Source organism: Cucurbita moschata, unplaced genomic scaffold (assembly GCF_002738365.1).
Source record: "Cucurbita moschata cultivar Rifu unplaced genomic scaffold, Cmos_1.0 Cmo_Scf00005, whole genome shotgun sequence".
Classification (NCBI taxonomy): domain Eukaryota; kingdom Viridiplantae; phylum Streptophyta; class Magnoliopsida; order Cucurbitales; family Cucurbitaceae; genus Cucurbita; species Cucurbita moschata.
Window position 1 is genome coordinate 4,781,924 of NW_019268521.1, and position 26,619 is coordinate 4,808,542.

The 26,619-nt window shown below is 37.1% G+C and overlaps 2 protein-coding genes across 2 annotated transcripts; both read left to right on the forward strand.

Moving 5' to 3' along the window:
• Nucleotides 1-1,019: 1,019 nt before the first annotated feature.
• Nucleotides 1,020-4,065, forward strand: LOC111443246 (nucleolin). Its single transcript, XM_023080977.1, has 3 exons — nt 1,020-1,880; nt 2,542-2,815; nt 3,341-4,065. Exons 1-3 carry the CDS (start codon nt 1,563-1,565, stop codon nt 3,715-3,717), a joined length of 969 nt encoding a protein of 322 aa, XP_022936745.1. The 5' UTR covers nt 1,020-1,562; the 3' UTR covers nt 3,718-4,065.
• A 1,153-nt stretch (nt 4,066-5,218) lies between these two features.
• Nucleotides 5,219-25,937, forward strand: LOC111442799. Its single transcript, XM_023080326.1, has 23 exons — nt 5,219-7,716; nt 8,212-8,410; nt 8,529-8,588; nt 9,021-9,125; nt 10,059-10,199; nt 11,660-11,722; nt 11,937-12,167; nt 12,273-12,356; nt 13,403-13,560; nt 13,722-14,247; nt 16,531-16,698; nt 16,835-16,894; nt 17,417-17,539; nt 19,543-19,818; nt 20,856-20,921; nt 21,101-21,232; nt 21,598-22,413; nt 22,500-22,780; nt 23,619-23,875; nt 24,468-24,706; nt 24,780-24,971; nt 25,170-25,439; nt 25,556-25,937. Exons 1-23 carry the CDS (start codon nt 5,837-5,839, stop codon nt 25,715-25,717), a joined length of 6,489 nt encoding a protein of 2,162 aa, XP_022936094.1. The 5' UTR covers nt 5,219-5,836; the 3' UTR covers nt 25,718-25,937.
• Nucleotides 25,938-26,619: the final 682 nt, after the last annotated feature.

The following is a 26,619-nucleotide window of genomic DNA, read 5'->3' on the forward strand; positions in this document are numbered from 1 at the left end:
TAAAAAATACTAAATTATAAATTTAAATTAGAATTTCTTATTTATAATTTTATAAATATTGTTTAATAAAATTTTACGAGAACATTATCGATTCATTTTAGCATAAAAAGTAAAACGACGCCGTATTCATGATGAAAATTTTGAGTGACGGGGTCGACAACACGGGCACCGCCTTTGGGAATTGCAAGAAAAATCAGAATAAATAATAACTAAATTAAAAAATAAAAAATAAATAAAAACTCAAAAAAATTGTAATTTGTGTAAAATTTCAATAGCATCCTTAACTTTCAAAAAAATTAAAAAAAAAAAAAAACTTATTTTTTATTTTATATGAAAATAATTAATATTTTATTTTTAAAATATTATCAAAATTTTAACCTCACTTCCATTTAAAAAATACATTGTATTATATTTAAAAATATCTATAAATTTTAAAATTAAAATTAACAATTTTACCTTTTTTTTTTTTACGGTGAACCTATAGACAAAAACCACTTGTTACAATCGCACTTTAATGACAGTAGATTTGCGATTGTGCGTCACTCGCTCTCCAGCAATAAGTGAGTTAAGCCTATTCATTCTTGCGTTGCCTACGACCAAGCAATGTATGCTCGAGTCTCTGGCCCCGGTTCAAGAAGAAAGTTTTAGAAAATGGGAGCACAGAGATTTCGAGAGAGAGTTTTGAAAGCAAGATTTGAGAAATTGAAATTAGTGTTATATGCGAAAGTAAGCAAAAAGACAACAACAACGACTTACTGTATATAACTATCGGGTAGAGGATATTACTACCACTCATATATCATTTATAAATTTTTAATGTTATTTTTAAAAATTTAATAGTATTTTTTAACATATTTTTTTAAAGTTTAACCGTATTAATAAAATTTTAAAAAGTATTTTTTTTTAAACAAAATATTAACCTAAGAAAAATTTTTAGGGAAAGAATATTTTTATTTATTTAACGTAAATAAATATAAGAAATGAGAATTTGCCCTAACTGCAAATTCAACGAAAATCAGGTCCTTTTGTTCGAAAATATACCCTATAAAGTCTTCTCTTTCTTCCTTCTCTTTTCCATTACGTTATCGTCTCCTCTGTGTTGCCCTACACTACTCCTCTTCTCATCTTCGTTTAACGTATAATCCTCCGATTTCTCTTCAATTTCTATCATAAAACTTACCAAATCCTCAATTTCCCTCCATCTATTACTTTTATTTGTAATCTTTCATCATCAACTTGTGCAGAACCCGAAACCCTAATTTTCTGTTGCCTCACCCTCAAATCTGTCGCAAATCTTTGATCTATCAATCCAGAAATTTGCATCTGTTTTGTTTTTTGTTGTCAAGAATTTTGTTGGCGATTTATTGATTCATATTTTCTCTCAATCTTTGTCGGACCTACTTGGGCGTTGTCTGATTTCAGTTCGCTGCCCGGAGATTCGGTTTCGCCAATAAAATTCTTGGTGGAATTCCTGAACTTCGAGGAATTTTAGTAATCTGGCTTCTGTTTTTACGATTTCATTGTTTTTGCGTCGCTTTGGTTGATCTGTTTTATTTCTGAAAATGGTCGGTGGTGGAAGCAGGAGGGACGAGGGTTCTTTGGTTATCAACAACACCAACGTTTTTGCAGCCCTTGAGACTCTCAGGAAGAAGAAGAAGTCTGACAAGGAACGCAAGAATAAAGGGTCTAAGTCTCAGTCCGCCCAGCCTAAGGAACCCGAACCTCAGGTTTTTTGGGCACCAGCTCCATTAACTTCAAAATCCTGGGCTGATGTTGACGATGAAGATGATGACGATTACTATGCCACGACTGCTCCGCCACAGGCTGTGTGGGGCTCCTCGGAGGCTCATGAGAGCAAGGAGAGGCCGAACATTGTAGAGGTTGGATGACTTTATCTCGCGAACCTTACTGATATATTACTGACTTGTGTATCTGAATTCTGTTAGCTTATTCATATCCATGTTAATCTTTCGTTTTCTGGTTGGTTCTACGAGGAAGAAAGTACATTCAGACTTTTTAAACCATAAATTGGCCATGAGAATGATCCCCAGGATTATACTTTACCATTTTTATGTCTACCATTTAGATACTGCTTTTGGTGAAGAGCCGTGTCATAAGGCTCATAAGATATGCAGGGAACGATATGGAGAGGAAGGAACGAGCATAACATCCGTTACTTGAGTATTCCTTGCAGTTTGTCTCATGTTTCTGTTCATACTGAAATTGATTGAGTGGGTAGGCTGGCTAGAATGCACACTTTCCTTGATAATAGTCTAGGTAGATTATGTTGTTATGACAACTAATGGTGTAACCGTTGTGTTTTATCATGTTTGTCATTATTTGATAGCACTATTTATTGTGGTTGAGCCTTGAAATTTTATGCTTAGTAGTATGCATAGATGCATAGGGCAGGCATTGAAATTCCCTACGTTCTATCTTGTTGAATAATATATGTGAGAAATGTGCTCGTAAGCGTGTCCCAAAAATATTTTATTGTTTATTGCTGCGAAAATCCTTCTAAGTATGGGTATCTGGTTGCAGGAGAGTGAGAGTGATGATGACATCCTCGATGAAGTTGATTATGATCTTGAGGATGAGCATGATCATGATCATGAGCATGAGCATGAACCAGAGGTTCTTGTGCATCCTGAGCCAGCTGTGAAGAAGGCTCCTGAAGCCTCTGTGGCACCAAAGGAGGCTGATAGGCAACTTTCCAAGAAGGAAAGGAAGAAGAAGGAACTTGCTGAACTTGATGCCCTTTTGGCTGATTTTGGAGTAAGCCAGAAAGACAGCAACAGTCAAGATGAGTCTCGTGGTAATACAATTTTTGTTGTTTCAAACCTTATGATGTCGTTTTTGTTTCCCTCCTACCTGTCTTGCCTGTTAATCGCTCTAAAAGTTTAGCTGTACTCCACGTATGCTCGTGAAAGTTTTGTTTTAGTTTGCAACAAGAATGTTGTCTTTGTTCATATATCATATTCTTGGTAACTGTGAACAGATGTGGGTATGAAGCCCTACAAATATCTCGACCGAATTGAGGCATTGTTAACACCTTGTTTGTCTACCATTGACAGCTAACTGCTGCATTTGTACCTATTGTGATGGTGGATTCACGTTTGGGAGTGTGAATACCCTTCCTAGTCATTGCGTTGGATGGTTGTGAATTTGTCCTGCTTTGGTCTTCTTCAATCTTGTTATTAATTATTCATACATTGGACTTTTTATGGATCTTCAATATAGGCGAAGATATATGATTAATTGTGGGTTCTTTACCAACAAAGGAGGTTGCAGACCTTGTCTGAAGAAGGCTTTTGTTGTTTGTTTTATTTGGCATTTTCAGATGTGCAAGAAAAAAGAGATGGAGAATCCAATGGAGATGGGGAAAAGAAGGAAAATGCCCCTTCGGAGTCGAAAAGTGCCAAGAAGAAGAAAAAGAAGGAAAAGAAAGAGGTTAAAGATCAGGATCAGCGAAACAGTTCCGAAGTTAACACGGGGATAGATGAACTTGCTGGCAATGACGATGCGGAGGAAGACACATCGGCAGTTGATGTGAAGGAGCGTCTCAAGAAGGTGACATCCATGAAGAAGAAGAAATCTAGCAAAGAGATGGACTCTGCTGCCAAAGCTGCTGCCGTTGAGGCTGCAGCAAGGAGCGCGAGACTTGCAGCAGCGAAAAAGAAAGATAAGAACCATTACAACCAACAGCCCGTGCGGTAAACAACGACCTTGTTTTCCTTTTTTTCCGTCTATAACGGGACATACGTTTCTCATTGTTTGTATAAGCAATGCAGAATAATCTCTCTGGGCTCTCAAATCTGGTTTTGTGGACAGTGGCAATTAGTTGTATTAAAATGGATTGGGGGAATTTTCACCTTTTTCTTTTGTGGATCCCTTGTTGTTCATCGTTTTAGTCTCCAACTGTGTTCTTGCATGTTTGCTCTTTAAAACTTTTGGCTCTAGGTGCATCTGAAAATATGCAAAATGAAGCTACAGAAACTGTGATTGCTTCTCCCTAACTCTGCCACCTTGATGAGAAGTAAGAAATAAGAACAGAGCTCAAGAATATATTATTGTGATTGTGTCGCCATCTGAATTGATTGTTGAATACACTGTGTGATCTTATTCTGTCTCTTTAGGTACTTAGTCTACAATCTTATCCACATGAAGCAATTGTTGATTATTTAATATCACAGGTGGGATTCATTGTGTTGTTTTTATGTTGTCAATTGCCTTATAGTATGTTCAAATCATTAGTTGCTGCTGTGATGTTGGAGGCTAGAAGGCTGCTATAGTAAATCATTTTTAGGTAGCATCCACCAACCGAGATAATCCATGACCTCTCGCGTGTTTTTAACTATAACTCGTTAAAATTTATACTTTTGATCAAGAGATTTGATAGATTCGAATCAATAGATCCATTGTAGTAGATTACTTTCGAATCATTCATAAGATTTTAGGTTCGTCACTAAATCCAATATGCTAGTTGGAAACATTATATCATTCGGCATGGACTTTGTTTATACGAGAAATAAATTTTGAAGGAAGCTTACAATTTATGTCTTTTGGGTCATCTTCAAAATCTTATATTCTCAGTATTACAAACGTTTACAATGTTTAAATAAATAGGTTCAGGTTCAGGTTGAACTATCGGTAATTATGTGTTTGTTTGGTTATGTCTTATTCACCTCGGTCTCATACTTCTCTCCTTCTCCTTGTCCCCTTGATTGATTGAGGAACAGGGACAAAAGTTAGCTGGCACCATCTTTATCTTAGCCAGTGACATGTTACGGTCTTCTTCTCCATTACTTAGAAAATGCGTATCACCCGTTTATGTAACCTTGATTTGTGGTTTAGGTTGACAAAAACACAATCATTTCACTATCTTCAAACACATAATTATCTATCTATTCCTGATCATTCAAACTCATGATTTTAGCTGATTTTCACCCTCCATAAAAATATTTAGCTAATTTAATAAAATGAAAATACACAAGAAAAGAAGAAGAGAGTCTTATAATTTAATCTAAATTAAATTACTACAACTACTCTATTCTAACAAGCGTATTAAAAAAAAAAACGTTTTTATTCCCAAATTATATTTTTATTATTTTTATTTTATTTTTCGCGAGAAATTTAAAGCCATCTTTTGGCCGAAAAAAAAAAAGAAAAAAAAAACCCCGTTCTAAAATGCTTGAAGCTTCTATATGCACCCACCCGCGCTCCAAAATAGGATTCGCGGTCCGTGGGGCGAGCGTAAGGGAACCTCGCGGCTCACACTGACGTAATCTACTTCTCTCTCTCTCTCTCTACACGCATAGACACAAAATCGCAGCTGAATGTGCTGACAGTTGCACAATAAGTTCCAATTCTTTCGCCTTGGTTCATTTCTTCTTCAAGTTTCTCGTAAATGCTTTGTTCAATCGCTACAGGTTCTATCTCGTCCCAATTTCCTCGTATTTTTGTTTCTATGCCACGCAGTTAGGCACATATGTTCGATTGGAAAGTGTTAGCGTCTCGAGCTGTGATTGATTTTCTTTCTTTTTCCTCTGGAATGGGTGTTTGTGTTGCGTGTAATTGAGAGATAGTTGTTTGTCTAATATAACGTTCAGTATTTCGAGCTACCATGGTTATCTGATTATCACGTTGGGTCGATTTGTTTTTGGATTTTTGCCTGTTCAATGAAACGTAAATAGCCCGGTTCATGTTGAAATTGGTAGACGATCGATTCGATTCCATGCCTGAGTTCTTGCTGACAGTTTGAATTGTCAGGGGACTGAGACCTGTCTCTTGGTCCCCCACAAATGAAGTTTTTGGTTTAAGCGAGACTAGGAGGATAATGAATAATGTGAAACTTGATTCTTCCTTCTTTGCGACTCAACTCCATAGCTCACTGTACTGCATAAAGAATGGAAATTTTGTTTGTGTACGTCGAGGCCGATTGTCGAAACGGGACTCTAAGAAGTACATATGCGCAAAGCACAACGATTGGAATGCTCGAGTGGATAGATTTTCGCGTTTTTGTGGGCAGCATTTAAAGTCAATAAGTTTAAAGCTTAGGCCTAGACACGAGTCTTTGATGAAATGTGCCAATGAGCCTTCTGTTCAAACCAAAGCTCTATCAAGTTTCTTGCGTCCTTTGAGGAACGAGGGGTTGTTTTTGATTAGATGTTCTGCATTTGTTGCTGTTGTATCTGGTATATGCTTACTGGTTTGGTATGGGCAGACAAAAGCCAAGGGTTTTGTTGAAGCTAAGCTTCTTCCATCTGTTTGCAAAGCAGTCAGTGACTGTATTCAGCGTGATCTTGATTTTGGAAAGGTTAGAAGCATTTCACCCTTGAGTATCACACTAGAGTCATGTTCCGTTGGTCCAGATGATGAAGAATTCTCTTGCGGTGAAGTTCCCACCATGAAACTTCGTGTTTTACCTTTTACCAGTTTGAGGAGAGGGAGAGTAATAATTGATGTGGTATTGTCTCATCCAAGTGCGGTAGTTGTGCAGAAGAGGGACTATACGTGGTTGGGGCTGCCCTTTCCATCTGAAGGGACATTGCAGAGGCATTCTTCTTCTGAAGAAGGTATTGACAATCGTACAAAAATCAGAAGAATTGCCAGGGAAGAGGCAGCTGCTTGCTGGTCCAAAGATAGGGACGATGCAGCTAGGGAAGCAGCTGAGATGGGTTTTGTTGTTTCTGACAGGAGTTCAGGTTTGTATGATAGCAGCAATTTGAAGGAGGATGTAGGTCCTGCAGTAGATGTTGAAAACTCTAAAGCTTTTCTTTTCATGGATGAGAATGTTCATTCGAGGGAACATCGCTGCATGGATACAGATGTGGACTATAAAATAAAGCATGCAAATGCAGAGAAGTATTTTGATGTAAAAAGCCCTGGTTCAAGGCTTAAATTCTTGTCCAGAGTAATGAAAGTACCTATAAAAGGCCAATCAAAGAGGAAGGCAAGTGGAGACAACGTGTATGTAAATAATTTCATGGCCAAAAAGAGAATTCTGAGGCGCAGTACATTGGCAGCTCAGGATTATTTCAAGGCTGCATCTGAGGTGAAGTTTAGTGAGCCTTCAGAATTACACAGGAGTTTAAATAATGTGAACCTTGACGCCTACTTGGTCAAAAGTGTGAATGAAACTAACGCGGACTCCTCTGTCATGAATACTGATGCCCAGTATGGGAAACAACGTTTATATGCCGGATTGCCTTCTCTTGAAGAAGAAGGGGGTATTGATATTCCGAACCATATAGATGATCAGATTTCTACAGTTACAGGCTTGGGCAATAAAGACAGAAGATTCTTTTCAGTTACTCCCAGCATTAATGAGTCCAATGTGAAAAATGATGATGTTGTAGGATCTGATCATATTCCTGATGGAATATCTGATCAAATGTGTCATACGTCTCAAGCACCAACTTCAACAGGTCATGAACATCAGTCTGGAACATCTGGACCAACATCCTTCTGGGCAATGAGCCCAAAATCAGCTTTATCCTATTTTCCTAAAGATGCAGGGACGAAGCTGTTGTACCACCTAGCCATGTACTTTAAGAACTTGAAATTTGGCTTGGTTCAACACTCTAGGGTTATTGTCAATGGTGGAGATGTAATGAAGAATAAAGGTACTGAAGCAATGCTTCCAGTAACGATTGATTCTGTCCATTTCAAAGGCGGGACACTTATGTTACTTGCATATGGTGACAGAGAACCAAGGTAGTGTCTCCTCTCAAAAGTAGTTTATCTGAAAAGTTGAAACTTTTTTTTAATAATTTTTTTTTTCAACGGCACACACACATATGTATGTATAGGGTTAAACTTTGAAGTTGGCTATTAACACAAGTTGAACAATTTTGTGGGGAATTTTATATTGTATCAAAAGGTTATAGATGAACTGAGACACCACACCAATGGCTGCATTAGGAATGCTAATAAATTGTTTTATATGCTGAGTATTAGGAAAAAATGCACAATGATGCTGCCTTTTCTTTTGGCTAGGTTCAATTTATGATTTGCCAGTAGTTTGATAATGAACTGGGCTGAAACCATTTATATTAAGTGATTAGCTGACAGGGAGCGTTTATTACACGATAGTAGAATTCTTTGGCTGGGAATCAAAATGCACGTGGTTTAATTGATGTACTCAATTATGTTAAATGAATGCAAACACTATATGGACAAAGTCTTTACAATTAATTTATATGTCTTCAGAGAGATGGAGAATGTTAATGGGCATGTGAAATTTCAAAATCATTATGGCAACGTGCATGTTCATTTGAGTGGTAATTGTAAGACATGGAGATCAGATAGTGTCTCCGGAGATGGTGGCTGGTTATCTGCAGATGTTTTTGTCGACATCTTTGAGCAGCAATGGCATTCGAATTTGAAAATTACCAACCTTTTTGTTCCGGTATGCTACATAAGCAATGATTACCTATATTTAACGGCTGAATTGAGATTTAGAAGTCTCCGTCTGCACTAAATGATGTGTTTACTCATCACGAGTTCCCCTTTTCATCTTTATGCAGCTTTTTGAGAGAATTTTAGATATTCCAATCACGTGGTCCAAAGGAAGAGCCACCGGTGAGGTGCTTCTCTAACTTTTTGTCCTGTATTTCGACCTTTTACACTTTTTAAAAGGATATCAAAATTTTAGAAGTTTTCACCAAACGGTATATGTTAACTTACTGATGATTTAATTATTTATTTTTGTTTTAACAAGAAACAAAATTTTCATTGAAGTAATGAAAATAGTCTAAGGCTAAAGATTACAAGCCTGACAAGGGGGAAAAGAGAGAACCACAAGACTAAAAAACGACAAAGAACTTCCCAAATCATATAAATATATAGGGGAAAAAAAAAGCCAAGAATAGTTTAGAAGGTGTTTGTCATTACCCTACTGGCGATTGACCAGTATGGAAATTTTAAAATAATATTTTAACAAAAACTGATGCTGTAAAATTGCATTTATTTTATGTTGTCTGCTAACAATTCTCTTTATTTTATGTATCTGTTTTCAGGTTCACTTGTGCATGTCAAGAGGAGATACATTTCCTAATTTTCAAGGGCAACTTGAAGTGACTGGTTTGGCCTTTAAGATCTTTGATGCTCCATCAAGCTTTACCGTAAGTCTGATGTTGTCAGTGTAACACGTTTTCCTCCATTTCATGGACCAATTCTCTGCTATACCAGTAGAAACTTAAGTCCTTTGTAAGATTACTCCTTTTGTGGTTTATAGGGGAGAATATGCTGGTCATGTATAGATGACTGTTCCTCTTCTTTTGGTGCTAATGGATACTTAGGTGGTTGGTGAAATTCCAGTCCAATATTTATAATATTATAGAATTGGTGTCATGTTTTGAAGCGTGAGGAATTGCTTCAGAGAACAAACCTTAAAATTCACCCTAGGTATTATATTTATAATTATTAAAATTTTATGAACGTCTTAAATGCTGTCCAATTGCTCTGTAATATGGAGGATCAGAGTTCGGAAGTTTGATACGAATGGGCTCCATCCAAATTGGTGGTCTTTATGTGGTAGTTCTCAGGAGGATGCCAACCCTCTTTTTTGTTCTTGTCTGACTGTAGTTTCACGTTGGCTTAGGTTCTTGTAGGTTTTTGAGATGGCCTGGGTTCATGTCTTATTAGCTTTGAGCAAATTTAAGGTTTTTCAAGTCATTGCAGGTTATAACTTAAGACCTCAGAAGACAGTTCTACAATTAATGCCTGTGCAATGTTTTTGTGGAATATGTGGTTAGGGTGGGATAGAAATATCTTTAAGGAAAGGGAGAAAATCAAGGGATCAGTGAGAATCCAATGCCCCGAAAACCTAAGGCTGAAAAACTATAAGGAGAAAGGAGAGAGGATATACCCTTTTCTTGAGAATAATATCTTAATGCTACCATTGTTTCACCTATGTAGATGTTTTTTGTTTTTATAACTTCTTGAAATACTATCTAGTGCTTGGACTGAACATCCGGCTCATCGTACCCTTAGCGATCCTCCAATGCTGATTTAGAACTACAGTATCATGGTAATTCAGACATTCACTCATGCAGGAAATGGCGGCAAGTTTATGTTTCCGTGGTCAGAGAATATTTGTACAAAATGCAAGTGGTTGGTTTGGCAGTGCTCCATTAGAGGCATCTGGTGACTTTGGCATTCATCCGGAGGAAGGAGAGTTTCATTTGATGTGTCAGGTATGTCTGTATTTAGGGGAAACTGTAGATAACTGTTTTGCCTTGAACTACATCTCATCAAATGCATATTCTTTGTTGTTTAGATATATTTTGCCATTTCTATTGAGTACCTTCGATGAATAATTCAAAATTATTCGAATACAAAGTCTTCACTACCTTCCACAAAAAGAGAACATTGAGAGGAGAGCAAAGTCACTGAAGGACTCCTAAGTTGGTCTTTCTTCTGTTTTGAGTCCTAGGTAACCTGTTCACACTAACAATCTAACCTTGTAACTCCAAGAATTTTGATTGGTTTCTTTTAACCCCTTGTTGTTTTTGTTGTATTATGGATGTGTTTTTGGTTTGGTTGAGGTGTGTTTCTGCAGAGAAAGTTCAAGAGCTTCTGTTTTAGGAGATTTTAAAGGAGAGGTAAATGAGGGTTCTTAAAAACAATTATGGAGTGGTAATATTTTGGAGATTGGAGAGCATATTTGTTTGGTCTCCCTATGGTTTCAATCACACCAGTTTCCTGATTTCATCGTTTGTTAGGAGAAGTTGGAGAGTTTTCTTGTAATCCTCATTGTAGCTTGTGTTAGACCTCACATGATGAAAGTTTACTTTAGGAAGGGCAAAAGGAGAATTTTAGCCACAAATAACAAGAAGCGGCGCTAGTTTTGTTCTTAGGTGGTTATTTTATCTTAATTTTTTTGAATAGGGAGTTATAACTTAAATTTGAATCTTTGGGTGAACTTAATACCAAAAACCCTTGACGTTTCCCTGGTCCAAGCCTTAAGACGGGCGCTGGCGCCCCTGTGTATTGGGAAGCAAAGTTCCGACTCATGGTTATCACACAAAAAGGAGTTATATGTTGTTTAGTTGGAAAGATAGGGTGGTTCAGTTTTCTATCTTGTTTTGGCTTGTTAAGAGTGTAAAGAACTATGGCCCTCTCGAATTGGTCATTAGTTTATAGGTTGTAATTTTCTCACTAGAGAAATCGTAAGTAAATGAAGGATGGCTATCAGCTTGATGCAAGGCTGAATGCCCTGTTCTCCGAGTTTTTATTTTGTTATTGTGTATCCATATAGGGATCATATTTGATACTAGAAGTTAGTAATTCAAAAGCTAGTAAGTTTTTGAATCTTCTTCAAAAATGGTTGTCAATTGACAAGACAACACTTGGAATGCTGCGTCTACCTGGGGATTGGAGATGTGAAAGTGTTCATGACATCCAGTACATTTCATATTCACGTTCATGCATATTTCAAGATGTGGGTACTTACTACAAAGAGGATCTATACAGATCTCCCCTGTTTTCCTTCGTTCCTGAGAATGTCGTATAATAGAATTACTGTAATCTATCCCTATGAAGATTACATGTCATGCTTCCCCAGTTCTTACAGTATAGAATACTAGTATTTCTAGAGTTTGTTCATACAATAATTTTTTGACTTGTAACCTTGTATTTGTTATATTCTTTCCAGGTTCCCTGCGTTGAAGTAAATGCTCTGATGAAAACTTTCAAGATGCGACCTTTCTTGTTCCCTGTAAGTTTACTCGTACAATTTCTCTTCTACATCTTTCTCCTGGAAAATCCAATGCGCTAAGAGGGAAGTCTTTCTTATCATGACTCTCCTCGCTATTCTCTTCCTTCAAAGGCACGCACACACATGATAATAATACAATAAAATTTGGAGAAGGATCTTTTAAAGAAACATTTCAGACTTCCTTGTTGATTATTCTCATGATATGGATCAACAGTTAGCTGGTTCGGTAACTGCTGTGTTCAACTGTCAAGGCCCATTGGATTCCCCCATCTTTGTAGGAAGTGGAATGGTTTCCAGGAAGATGAATCATTCAATTTCAGATATCCCTGCATCCTGTGCTTCTGAAGCAATTGTGAAAAGTAAAGAAGCTGGTGCAATTGCAGCTGTTGACCGTATTCCATTTTCCTATGTCTCGGCAAATTTCACTTTCAACATCGACAACTGCGTATGCTATTAGCTAATTTAGAGTTTTCCTGAGTAAAAGCATCAACAGTTTTTATTGTGTTTTTCCTTACTTGATTAATGATCATTAAAAATTGTATTCGAGTAGGTTGCTGACTTATATGGAATCAGAGCCAACCTTGTGGATGGTGGTGAAATTCGAGGGGCAGGGAATGCATGGATATGCCCAGAGGTGCACTACATAATATAAAATTTTCTTCTCAAGACCAAGTTCTTTTAAGCTAATTTTGTTGTTCATCTTTCCTGGATGCAAGCAGTTATTATCATTATCAGGAAACTATAAATTTGTATTTGTTCCATTTTTTCTTTTTCTTTTCCTTTTAATCTTTACTCTATTTTTATGGGAAGGGTGAGAGCCTAACCTTCTTGTTGCCTACTAATCGGATTTTCCTAAAGTGGGGGAGCTGTTGGTGCATGAATTCTTCCTCTTCACTTTAAGAATCTAAATATTGCTGAAGGTTTCTTTCTCTGCCATGACTTTGACGATGAATCTTGTTAATAATATCCCTAATTCCTGTCTGGTTAATAATAATCTAAGGCCATTGAAGGATTGAGGAAGAGTAGCCCAGTTCCATTTCACAAGGTGGCTTCTTTGTTTGGAGCCAACAGCTTCCCATGTAAAGTCCCTTTATGGTTTTCCTCAAGGTTTTGGACACTTCGAATAGGGTTTTTGAAAGGGGATAGAAAAATAGAGGGATACTCCAAAGGATAGATTGTGTCAAAGTAATCCTTTCACCGTTGGAGATAGTTATATTCCTTCATTTGGCCAACTTAGCCTTGAGCTTATCAGCAGTAGGGTCACAAAAAAAGCTGCACCATGGATTCTCTCGGAGGGAGAAGGCTAGATAGTTAATCAAAGTGTCTACATCATGACTAAAGTAACCAGCCTTGATCGCAGCGTCCTCCTTAATATCTCTCTTTATCACATGAAGGTCCTAGAATAACTCCTAGTATATAATAATTAACGAATGGCATTGTTATGCCCTAAAGAAATTTGGCCATTTATAATAGTTATCATTTTAAGTTCTGTGGTAGGTTGACTGCAGACTGAAGAGTAAATACGGCTGTTGGGTACTTCTGAATGAGTGTCTTAAACATAGACTTCAGGAATTATTTTTTCATATCCGTATCTTTAGGTCTTAAAATTTTTGTTGTTGTTTCTCTTTAGCTAGAAGTTAATTAATCTCCCTATACTGATGTCATATTTGTTTCTTTCAGGGTGAGCTGGATGATACAGCAATGGATCTAAATATTTCAGGAAATATATCATTTGATAAAATCATGCATCGATATATGCCTGGCTATTTAGACTTGATGCCACTCAAATTGGGGCTTTTAAATGGGGAAACGAAAGTTTCTGGATCCCTCACGAGACCGTAATACTGTGTGCTTTTCTTTTCGTTTGTTAATTGAAAACCGTCTGTCTTCCTCTTTGGATCTGTTAGCACTACTATTTCATGATTATGTTTTCTAGAATTTCCTGGAATTTCATTATTTTTTTGGCTGTTTACATCTTTCCCTATTTTCATTTCGGCAGGAGGTTTAACATTAACTGGACTGCACCACTTGCTGAAGGATCATTCAGGGATGCTCGTGGAGATATCAATATTTCCCATGATTATTTTATTGTTAATTCCTCCTCTGTTGCTTTTGAACTGTTTTCAAAAATGCAAACATCCTATTCTGACGAGAATATGCTTGATGAAGAAGCTTTTGATGCAAAGAGGACTCCATCATGTACTATTGATGGAGTGGAGTTGGACTTACATATGCGTGGTTTTGAGTTCTTGAGCTTAGTCTCCTATATTTTTGAATCTCCACGGCCTACACATCTAAAAGCAACCGGAAGGGTAAAGTTTGTGGGGAAAGTTTTGAGACCTTCGGCTAGTAACTCTAGTCAAGATTTTAATACTGAGAAGAGCAATCAGCAGGTGCAGACAATTGGTGATGAGAATAAAAATAGTCTCGCTGGCGAGGTTTCAATTTCTGGTCTTAAGCTAAATCAATTGATTCTGGCACCTAAGCTTGCTGGGCAATTGAGCATGACTCGCGAGTCAATCAAGGTTCTATCTGAAGTCCTCTCTTGTAGGAAAAAAAATATATTAGTTTTCTTTTTGAAATTGACATGTGAATTTATTTATTTGTTTTGCTTGTTCAAATATCTCTGCGTAAGGTATCTCCTTAAGTTTTCAAATACAATTGCTTTGGTTTATGGTTTAGCTTCAATTGGCTTGTGTTTCTGGATATGATGTCTCATTAGCCTTAAGTTTTTAAATACAATCTCTTTGGTTTATGGTTTAGCTTCAGTTGGCTCGTGTTTCTGTTTAGATATGATGTCTCATTAGGTTTAGCGACGTTTAAAATATCCTAGAGCTTAAATACTCTCCGCCAGTCCATTGTCTTACAAGTTTTTTCTAGTCAGAGCCAAAAATTGATGATCTTTTGAATGTATAATTGAAGGGAACCGAACTAAGTACGGTGTATAGTTGGAAAAAGAGTTAGTTATATAACACCAGGGTGAATAATAGAATCTAGCTAAATAAAACTTCGTTCCGTTGTTCTTTATTTCTATTAATTTCTCAATAGTTCCTCCCCAACTATAATCCCCAGCACAATGCCTTCGCTGCTTTTACCCAAAGTGTTGCTCTCCCTCAATCTATGACAACTGACATATGTTGTCTTGTTCATCTGTATCAAAGACCCAATATATCTAAAATTCCTGCATCAAAGAGGTCCAACAGTTCTTGCCAAGGTAAAACTAATCGAAACTCGTGCCCAACACTTTCCTCTGCCCCTTACACGCTACACACCAAGATGGACTAAGACTCATGGTTGAGGACCTCCTCTGTAATCCTTCTGCAATGCTTAGTCTTCGGGGCAACATGTGCACATAATGAATACCTTCTGAGGCCTTTCATTCCAAACTGTACCTGTGTATTTTTTCTTTTAAACTTTCTATAAATTTTATTTATTTTTAAAGTTCATAACTAACCTTGTATTCATTATGTTAAGGAAGGGGGATCTATTGGAGTCACTCAATTAATCATCTGTCAGTTTCTTTTCATAATAACAGACCCACTTAGATCGGAGGACTTTTTTGTAATCCCTCTTTTTGGAAAAAAAAAAAAGACGAGTTGTCCCTTTTTCCTTTAGGCTGTCTTGGCCCATCTGTTGCCTTTGTTTTCGAATGGGAAGTGTTAGCTTGTTTCTTAGTTTTGTAATTAAAAGAAAAAAAAAAAAAACACTCCACCCACCATTGTTATCCATACCCTCCCACACTTACCTGACAGAGGCATTGGTATCTCTTAACCACTTGAGCAACCTGGGGAGAAGTTGCATCAGGGGATGAGATAGTAGTCATTAATCGCCTCTTTGAAAGGAAAATGTTTCTTCACTTTTCTAATCTTCTTAGATTGTCTCTTCTATTTGTTTCATAACTTTACCCTCCTAGGCTTATCTCCTAGCAGCATACCCAAATAGGTGATTGGTAAAGCATTTGAAGTACTTGAAGTACACTCCAAATTTTAGACACTTCATTCCATTAACATAGTTTTCTTCCCTTTCCACTTTTTCAAATTAACCGTATTCCCAAAACCATTTCAAAAAATTTTGGAGCTTTAAACATGTTTCCATCTTCTGGTCATTCCCACAAAATAGCATCAATGGATTTAAGATGAGTTATATGAATTCTGTTTCTTCCAAGTTCCAGCTCAAATTCTTCCAACTACCCTGTTCTCTCTCTATGGCCTAGCATTCTACTATGTGCATCTCTCACTAACACAAATAGAAAAAGGGGATAAGGGAGGCCTTTCCATATTCTCCTCAGAATTTGGTCATGGTTCTGTCTCTTGAGATTACTCTACAAGTGCACTTTCATCAAGTGTCTCCTCTTAGTAATTGATCACTTTGATGCTTCCAGTGTCTCACTCAATCTTAATCTTGAAGTCCATACTTTCATGAATTCTTTATATTGGCTAGAAATGATGCGGACCCATAGTTCTCTTGGGTCAGAAGATGTTCTCAGTACTTTTTTTCGTCAAGAAGACCTTGCTCATCTCTAATATCTTGAAGAGAATCAAAGAATAAACAGATCCTTTAGTTATTAGGAATGCAGTTCAGTTAGCGAGATACCATAACAGTCTGTTTTGCTTTCTGTTTACCTTCAAATGTTCAAGAGTGAGATTTTTTATGATCTCTAAAATGTGTAGACCTTGTTATAGATTTTTTGGGTTTAGATGTTTGTCAATTTATTGTATGAATTCAAAGAAGTGCCTTCCAATCTAGCTTTTGATAAATCTATTTATCAGTGGTTCTTTCTTTTGTGCTTATTCTCTCTGTTGTCGTAGTTGGATGCAACAGGCCGACCAGATGAAAGTCTTTCAGTAGAAATTGTGGGGTCATTGAAGCCTGGCTCAGATAATTCTATAAAGTCGAAGTTGTTCTCTTTTAACCTCCAAAGGGGGCAATTAAGAGCCAATGTATGTTACCAACCATTTCGATCTGCACATTTGGAGGTATACATATTATTATAATTTTTAAAAGAAGGGATCTTTTGTACTTTTTGTGACAAGCTTGCCCCCCGCACGGTTGATACTCGAAGAACATGATAAGCTGATTATGATCTCCTTATTCTTTGTCTGTTGGTTCTAGTTACGTCATTTGCCACTTGATGACTTGGAGCTGGCTTCACTTAGGGGAGCAATACAAAGAGTAAGGCACTCAATCTTGCTCTTGATACAAATTTTCCAAGGGTGCATGTTCATATCTATAATTCTATCAATGGTAGATGAAGGGGGTAGATAAAGGCAACGAGAGGTTTGTGACAGAGAGACCCTCTTTCTTCTTTCTTTTTGTATGGGTTGTTGATGTTTTAAATGGATTGATCAAACATCACATTCACACATCTCACATAAACTTGATGATGATACTGTACTTCTTCTGTAAAGATAATGAATAATTTACAAAGTTTATGATTGATTTTAGCTAATTCAACGGGCTTTGGTGATCTTATTTTATTGAAGTTTTGGAACTGAGTCTTAGATGGAAATTAACCATTTTCCCACTCTTTCTGATGTGGTATCTTCTCTTTCCTCTTCTTCCATTTTTTCTTCATCTATTTTATATAGTTGTAATCTTTATTTGAACTGAATGATAATTTCCATTTCATATTTGTTGACAATTAGCTACAGTTTATATTTGAAGCTTGTACTCAACAACGCAGTTTACTTTCAGGCAGAAATTGAACTTAATCTTCAGAAAAGAAGAGGCCATGGGGTTTTATCAGTACTTGGCCCAAAATTTAGTGGCGTGCTGGGTGAAGCTTTGGATATAGCTGCTAGATGGAGTGGAGATGTGGTAAGTCCTAAGCATATGTCTACTAGCCTTTATTATTCCATTAACTTTTATTATTAATAAGCATAATCAACTCCTGTTACCTCCAATACTGACGGTGGAGTCGTTTTTACCCACATCAAGTTGACAACACTGCTGTACAACATTAACGTTCTGCCTGATTATCTCACTATACCCCTATTATCTTTCAGCTCAATTTTAGTGGGCCAAGATCCATACAAGGGAAAGAGGAGAATGTGAGTGAGGAAGTGGGGTGGGTTTTATTTGTTTATTAATTAATGTTATTATTATCATCATCGGGAAGGTTGAAGGACCTCCCACTCAACGTTCTTGATGGTGGGAATCAAGGTTAATAAATTTATTTTAACAATGATCTTATTTGATAAAGATATGTCATAGTTAATTAATTTACGTAGATTAAAGCTTTTCTGGATAAAATGATATTAGAGTTAATAAATTTATGTTTTGAATAAGATGCGACACTTTTCATTATATATATATATATATATTATAAGAGACAATTTCATTGATATATGAAATTTACAAAAGGGGTGTATTATCCATAATGCTTACAAAAAGACCTTTCCAATTTAGAATGAGTGAGGTATGATTATTGGAAGCAAAAGTATGAGACAATTTACACTAAAAAAGGAGCCAAAGTGAATTAAGACGAAAATAAGAAGACAGAAAAAAACACCAACAAAGTAAACATAAAGCCCTGCAAACTCACCATAACTTGAAAGCTCCGAAAAATACACTGATTTCTTTTCCACCGTAACTCAAAAAGAATGGCTTTGACTGCATTAGTCCAATAGCCTTTGAACTCATTGAAGGACCACTTAGAAGTTGAATGACGTTATCCTTCATTTTGTTTGAAAGTACCCTTTGAAGTTTGAAGATTGAACAAAGCAAATAAGTTGAACCAACACCACCGTGAATAGGAGAATTCAAAGAAAATATGGTTGAGAGAACCCCCAAAACCAAACAAAGAGAGCAAACCCAAGGCAGAAGAAAATGGTTGGGAAGCTTTTTCTGCAAAATTTCTGAGGAATTGAGGCTGCCATTTATCATAACCCATATAATAATATTGATTTTTCTTAGGACTCTGATTCCTGGATTGCTGCAAATAAATCTTATCCATAGGAGATGAGGAAGCCAAATAGCTAGACAAAAATTTGACAGTGAAGCCCAAAGATTCAAGAAACCACCTAGGGGTATCCTCCAAAGAAGTGGTGAGCCTCACCGCCAATCTCTTCCTCCTTTAAAAGTCTTCTAAAGAGGATATTCCGTGAAGACATTGAACCATTCTAATAAGAGGAAACTGAACCATCTTTATTAGAAACAATTGCTTATAATCTAGGAAAGCTTGCCTTGACACCATTAATCCATGTGTCTAGCCAGAAGAAAATACGTCTTCCATTTCAGACATTAAAAAGCACAAGGAATCCAACTTCTTCTAAATACTAGAAATGCTCACCCAAGGGCTTCTAAGACTCGAATTGCCCTTTCCTTTCATGTGCCAATTGAATCCATTTGATTCGTGTATACTGACAAGTACCTTCCTCCATTGGGAATTGGGTTCTTTAATGAATCTCCAACCTCACTTTGCAATAAGGCCAAGTTCCTGTGGTTCAATGAACCCCACTTGAAAGATTTGGAGAGCTTGCATTTAATATCTGAAGAGGCTTCTCTGTTAAATCTCTGTAGTAGCAGTCTGATTGTAAAGGTTGTGGGTTGAATAAGAACTTTGTCCCAGGACTTGGAAAGGCTGCTGCCCAGTAAGCCTTTTGTCATTCTAGTAAAAAAACTCTGGTGGAAGTACAGATGATGACTGACGTTTTGCTGTCTCTGTTCAAGTCATTGCTTTCTGATCTTTTAAATCTATTGGGCCCTTTCCTTGTTAGATGTCTCAATCTCTTCATTATTTTATTCAAGTATTTGAGCTTTTATACTTTGTTCCTGCTATTTAATATCTAACGATGTACTTCACCTGCATGCATCTTTAGATCACCATCGAGAAAACTATTCTAGAGCAAAGCAACAGTCGTTATGAGCTTCAAGGTGAATATGTGCTTCCTGGAAGCCGTGATCGAAATGTTACTGGTAAGGAAACTCATGGATTTTTGAAAAAGGCAATGGCTTCACATCTGAGCAGTGTCATATCTTCCATGGGAAGATGGAGGATGAGACTTGAAGTTCCAAGGGCTGAGGTTGCTGAGATGCTTCCACTGGCCCGACTTCTTTCACGAAGTACAGATCCTTCAGTTCACTCAAGATCCAAGGTTATTTCCTCTTGACTGCAACAAGATTGATTTTTTTTGTTATTATCTTCTAAAATGTGGTCAAGAAACCTGTATCTACTTAAAACTTCAACCATAGCTCTACCTTAAAGCATGCCCTTTTATTTATTCATTTGTTATTTTTTTTATGGTGTGAACTTGTAAGGTTTGACGTCTAGCATTTTGATGGAAATGGCCATAACATTTGTAGAAGGGTTTATTTCTTTGGCTTCCAACGCCATATTGGGCCATTCTTATTGAAGTACAAAGAAACTTTGTATGCGCTATTTCTTAATTGATGCATTTTACACAAGGATGGGGGGAAGACCTTAGCACCTCTTAGTTGTAATTTCTTTGAAGTTATGAGATTACTTTTCCCATCTTTGGGCATCAGAAGAGGGTTATTTGTTAGAGAGGTGCATGCTTGGATTGAGTTAACTGAAAAGCTGGAAGGTTTTCGTTTGGGCCAAGGGGATGACAGAATCAGCTGGGTCTTGTACTCTTCGGGTTCTTCTCCACTAAGTCCCAGTTTCTGACTTCGGCTGCTTCTACTAGAACTCAATTATTGTACCTTTGAAAAAAAGATCTGGAACTTCAAAATACCGCGGAAGGTGAACACTTTTCTGTGGTCATTGGCTCATAGGGGGTTTAAATACACAGGAAAGATTGCAACAAAGGTGAACACTAGCATAAGAGCAGTGAAGAAAACCTTGCCTACACATCCTTCTGCGTTTGATCTTATCCCTGTAGTGGATTTTTTGTTTTTTTGTTTTTTTGTTTTTTTTTTCGTGTGTGTGGTTATTAATAAAATGTTTGTTCTATATTAAGGAAAAGAAAAGTCAAATTGAAGCAAACAGCTATCTTAGGGCCCGATTTCTTTAGTATTGTACAATATAATCCATTAAAAAATAAAGTTGATAGAGTAAAAGCTTACCTTGCAAGAAAGTAAAAAAATGATGGAATTTTGAATTTGTGTGTATTTTGTATGTGAAGTGTGTTACTGTTACTTGGTAAATTTCTAAACTTACAACCAAATGCAGGATCTTTTTATTCAAAGTTTGCAAGCTGTTGGATTATACACTGAAAGCGTTCAAGAGCTGATCGAGGTACTTTTTGATAGAATGATCGAAAGCTGCAATGATTTAACTATTTCTGACTTGCTTTTTTCACTCCTTAGTCTGTACCTTCACAGAAATGTCCTTGTTTCTTTTCTTGATCAATGATCTTGTCTTGAGCTGCTACATTCACAACTCCATCATGCTTTGTCTTTATCCTACTTTTCCAGGTGATACGGAGGCAATTTATTCTATCAGATGAAATTGTCCTTGAAGATTTGTCTCTTCCAGGCTTATCTGAACTCAGAGGCTGCTGGCGTGGCTCTCTTGATGCAAGTGGTGGAGGCAATGGGGATACGATGGTAGATCTTGAATTATAACTTTTAGCGCATAAAAAGTTCACTTTTCTTTCCCTTTTGTGTCCAATTATTGGCGATGGTAATTTGAATTATGTGGCTTTAAACGTCCTGGTTGGAAGTTATGTTGATGAACTGAAAGTATGCTACTTTCTAAAACTTGTCCTAATGTACTAAATAAGCAGGTGCACACTTCCTGAAATAATGATGTCAAAAGTTCAATACTTTATTGAGTTTAATTGTGGAAACTGCATGCTATCTCAGATTAACAATAGAAATCCATATCATTGCTGCCCGAATTATTTATGGTGATCTGTGGCTTGGATGATTGGCTTCTAAGAATGACCGTGATTCCTTGGTGGTTTTGTCAGGCAGAGTTTGACTTTCATGGGGAGGACTGGGAATGGGGAACCTACAAAACGCAGCGTGTTTTGGCTGGCGGTGCATACAGCAACAATGATGGTTTGCGGCTAGAAAAAATTTTTATCCAGAAGGATAATGCCACAATTCATGCAGATGGAACTTTGTTTGGCCCTATAACTAATCTTCACTTTGCTGTTCTAAATTTTCCTGTCAGTCTAGTTCCTACTGTGGTTCAGGTAATTGAATCTTCAGCAAAAGATCTTGTTCACTCATTGAGGCAACTTGTAACTCCAATTAGAGGTATACTGCACATGGAAGGAGATCTCAGAGGTAATCTTGCAAAACCTGAGTGTGATGTGCAAGTAAGGCTCCTTGATGGTGCCATTGGTGGCATTGATCTTGGTCGAGCCGAAGTTGTTGCTTCCCTTACCTCAAGTAGTCGTCTTTTGTTCAATGCAAAATTTGAACCAATTATCCAAAACGGCCATGTACATGTTCAAGGAAGCATTCCTGTGCTGTTTTTCCAAAATAGCGTGACAGAGGTGGAAGAACTCGAAACAGATACAAGTAGGGCAACTTTGATTCATGCTTGGGGGAAGGAAAAGGTTAGAGATAAGTTCAATGACAGAAAAAGTTCTAGAGAGAGAAATGAAGAAGGTTGGAATACTCAATTGGCTGAAGGCCTTAAAGGATTAAACTGGAATCTTTTGGATGTAGGAGAAGTTAGGGTTGATGCAGATATTAAAGATGGAGGCATGCTGTTACTTACAGCTTTGTCTCCTCATGTCAACTGGCTTCATGGAAATGCTGACATCTTACTTCAGGTGAGAACACTCCAATTTCATCATGGGTTTATATCATCTAATCTCTTTCACACTGTATTTCAATTACATATTCTCTTAATAAATAGGTAAAAGGGACCATTGAGGAACCAGTACTCGATGGATCTGCATCTTTCCACAGGGCTTCAATATCTTCCCCCGTGCTCCCTAAACCACTCATCAACTTCGGTGGTACGGTCCATGTAAGATCAAATAGGCTTTGCATCAATTCCTTGGAAAGCCGTGTAAGCAGAAGAGGGAAGTTGATTGTGAAAGGGAATCTGCCCCTTAGATCAAGTGAAGCATCCCTTGGTGATAAGATTGATTTAAAATGTGAAGTTCTGGAAGTACGGGCGAAGAATATTTTCAGGTTCGTTGTCTAATTTACGACTTTCAAGTACTCCATGATGCACAATGTGGCTTAACATTTTGGCTTCCATGACAAATAATTTATTAGTGTTCCTCATTTTCTTGTTATATGACATTGAATGTTTAGTTTTTGAGCAGTTGAAATCTCTCTCATTTTTTTATATATATAGAAAAAAATCCTGTTTCATTTTAGACGACCTCTAGTCCATGAATCTCAAGATTTATCCATTCTTCTTATGTTGTTACATAGAGTTCGGCTTCCCTAACTATAGTATTTCCGAACATGTTCTCTCGAACGTTCTAGCATTCTTTCTAGTAAATCTCCTCTCTCTCTCTCTCGTTTGTTGATTCATCCCACCTCTTCTAATTCCCCTTTATTTGGTTCTCTTTAGAAGGTTCAGATTTCAAAGAAGTTTAGGCTTTTCTCTTCATTTTTCCAAAGATCTTCCTCTATAGTTGTGAGACCCCAGTGGATAATGTGTTATGGAGGTTTTATTTTACTATGAAAATATGGTACTGATTTTTTTAAATGTTCATTGTAAGTTTAGCTCCTAACGAGGATTGCCAAGACATGATGAAGGAAGTACTCATTGATCTTCCCTTCCATAACACTGGGTCGATTCTATGGTGGACTGGCCTTTTTTGCTATTACTTGGAGTATCTGGTTAGAAAGATATAGGATAATATTTCGTGATGCGTGTCGTGGGAGGAGAGGATTTGGAGTATAGCACACTTCAGTGTGTTCTTTATTTTATTTTATTTTATTCATCTTCAGTGTTCTTCCTGTTGTTCCATGAAAGTAAGATAATTATCTGTATCTTTGATCTTTGAAATTGCAGTGGCCAAGTTGACTCTCAAATGCAAATTACTGGGTCAATATTGCAACCAAACATCTCCGGAAATATTCAATTGAGTCGCGGAGAAGCATATCTACCACATGATAAGGGTAGTGGAGCTGCTTCTTTTAATAAAGTGGTATCAGACCAATTCAGTCCCCCTACCGGCAGCTCGAACCAAGTAGTTGCTTCCAAATATGCTTCACCATTTTTCAGTTCAGAATCTACAGCATTGAAAACTAGGTTCGATGCACCCCGAGGTGATATTCGTATTTTCTATCTCTGCCTCTATACCTTCTCGTTATGCATGAATTTCACAAGCATTCCTCTTGCTCTGACACACTTATATATCAGTATTAGGGATAAACACTAATGTGATTAGTTTTTTTTCTTTTTTGCGAAGGACTGCTCGTATTTTTTTTCTTTCGGTTTGGGACTTAGTGGACTCGGTCTGACTTGAATGTAAAACTTTTCATTCAAGCATGTCTCCTCGCTCTTTTGAAGACCATTATTTTTAATCATATTTGGAACTCGAATAGAATAGCTAACCAGTGGCAAAAGCATCTAGAAAGAAAGAATCTCCCTCTGGAGAGCTTTACGCCTATTCGGAACTCGAGTCTGAAAAATGGTTGTTCGGTTTGATAGGAACACAAGAGATGCCGGCAGTGAAGTAATTCAAACATTAGTGACAGCATGAAGTTCTATTTTAGTATAAATTCTTTCCTCCGTAGGATTCTTAAGTGGTTTTATCTGTCAATCTCATGACTCTATATGACTTACTACGTGAATATAAATAGTGAAAATACAAATAAACTATTACGTCGTTTTATCGTTTATTTCGCTCCGTATCAGATAAAGCAGCTGACAGTGAAAAGGAGTCCAGAAATGTAAACATTAAACCTAGTGTCGATGTCAGCCTTAGTGATTTGAAGCTTGTTCTTGGACCAGAATTAAGAATTCTTTATCCTTTGATCCTCAACTTTGCTGTTAGTGGAGAGCTTGAGCTTAATGGGTTTGCTCATGCTAAAAGTATTAAACCGAAAGGAACTTTAACTTTCGATAACGGTGACGTAAATCTCCTCGCAACCCAGGTATCATCAAATCTTTCCTATATTGGTTCTTTTTCTAAACAAAAGAAAGTGATATTAACCTTTAACTATGCAGGTAAGACTGAAACGGGAGCATCTAAATGTAGCCACTTTTGAACCTGAGAATGGGCTAGATCCCATGCTAGATTTAGCTTTAGTCGGTTCCGAGTGGCAGATTAGAATTCAAAGTCGAGCAAGCAAATGGCAAGACAAATTGGTGGTGACATCAACCCGTTCGGTTGAACAAGATGCTCTCTCACCTACTGAGGTAATTATTAGAATGACAACATTTGTTTCACTTCTTTCAATCTTCAGATAATATGAACTGTTAATGTTTAGGCTTCTGTTCTAGAAAATATCCTTTAATCTAGTTGTTCCGATCATTACTTGCAATCACAGATCAAGGATCACATTCTGATTTATAGGCAGTTTATTCTGACATCCTAATACCCTTGGCTTGGATCAGGCTGCTCGGGCATTCGAGAACCAATTGGCAGAATCGATATTGGAGAGCGATGGGCAATTAGCCTTGAAGAAGCTCGCAACTGCTACGCTCGAGAAGCTAATGCCTAGAATAGAAGGAAAAGGTGAATTTGGTCAGGCTAGGTGGAGACTAGTATATGCTCCACAAATCCCGAGTTTACTCTCCTTTCCGACCACCGATCCTCTCAAATCGCTCACCAGTAATATCTCGTTTGGCACTGTAGTTGAAGTTCAGCTTGGAAAGCGCATTCAAGTAATATCTCATTTTGGCTATGATCTTAAGAATGTTATATAAAGTAGAATGAAAAGATGAGACAATCTGTTGATATGGCTGAATAAGGATTTTGTTTTATTGTTATTATGTTCTAGGCCTCCATTGTTCGCCAAATGAAGGAGTCAGAGATGGCCATGCAATGGACATTCACTTACAAGCTTACAAGCCGCTTGCGTATGGTCCTTCAATCAGGTCCAGCAGCTCCAGCTCAACGAACGCTCGTGCTTGTCGAATATTCCGCTTCATCGCTCGATTAATTTGTTTCTCCACACCAGAATAAATCTTCATTTAAAGGTAACCTGTAAATTTGTATGATTGATTCATCACTCAAATGAATGAAGCATATTCAATTCCTATATCTTCTCCTGACTGGCAATTTGCAGCATAAGATTTTGTAGCTCATGTTATGAATGTGGAGAATGTTGTCCCTTTGTAGATGAGGTAATTGGGAAGATGGTAAACATTTTTAACTCTCAACTTATTCGTCCTCGTGTTCTCGACAATCTCGAGAATCGATTGGAGTCCCTTTTTGTAGCTTGTTTCTTAGCTCCCGTTGTTTGCGGGGGCGTCGTTTTTGTATGATGAGAGAATGATAGCTGCTGTGACTGTTGCAAAATGGAAAATGGTTTTGGAATGGCTGTGAACTAGAAAATGACTGCAACTAATCGAATTGGGTTTATTTGTGTGAAAGGTTTTTGATGACCTGTTTTTTTTTGTTTCGAGTCTTTTTTTTTTTTTTCGAAGAGAAACTCTTCGAGTCTTTTTTTAATTTGTTTTTCGACCTTTGTTACGAACCATCTTTTTGGAGAATCAAAAGACATTTAGCTTCCTCTCCAAAAAATGGTTAAAAAAGAAACAGTGGAATGCTGATGAATCTTTACTCACCAGAGGAGATCACAACTAAGATGTTAATTTAATCTCCAAAACTTTTTTCTAAGATGTTAATTGCTCCAACTAAGATGTTAATTCAAGTTAATTTACATTCTTTCCACACCTACAGAAGGGTTCCGTCTCCAACTAAATGCTAATTACTCCTTTCCACCCTTATAAAAGGGTTCAGTGACGTCACTGATGTTAATTCAAGGAAAGACTTTCGAGATGTTAATTCACAAAAGGGTTCCGGTTCCAATTATTAGAGATGTTAATTCGAGAAAAGACT

Excerpts from the sequence above, each read along its gene's own strand:
- LOC111443246 (XM_023080977.1), top strand. The coding sequence starts at position 1,563 with ATGGTCGGTGGTGGAAGCAGGAGGGACGAGGGTTCTTTGGTTATCAAC. Across the intron at positions 1,881-2,541 it reads AGAGGCCGAACATTGTAGAG|GAGAGTGAGAGTGATGATGA; the intron begins GTTGGATGACTT and ends ATCTGGTTGCAG. Across the intron at positions 2,816-3,340 it reads CAGTCAAGATGAGTCTCGTG|ATGTGCAAGAAAAAAGAGAT; the intron begins GTAATACAATTT and ends TGGCATTTTCAG.
- LOC111442799 (XM_023080326.1), top strand. The coding sequence starts at position 5,837 with ATGAATAATGTGAAACTTGATTCTTCCTTCTTTGCGACTCAACTCCAT. Across the intron at positions 17,540-19,542 it reads CTAGATGGAGTGGAGATGTG|ATCACCATCGAGAAAACTAT; the intron begins GTAAGTCCTAAG and ends ATGCATCTTTAG. Across the intron at positions 22,414-22,499 it reads ATGCTGACATCTTACTTCAG|GTAAAAGGGACCATTGAGGA; the intron begins GTGAGAACACTC and ends CTTAATAAATAG.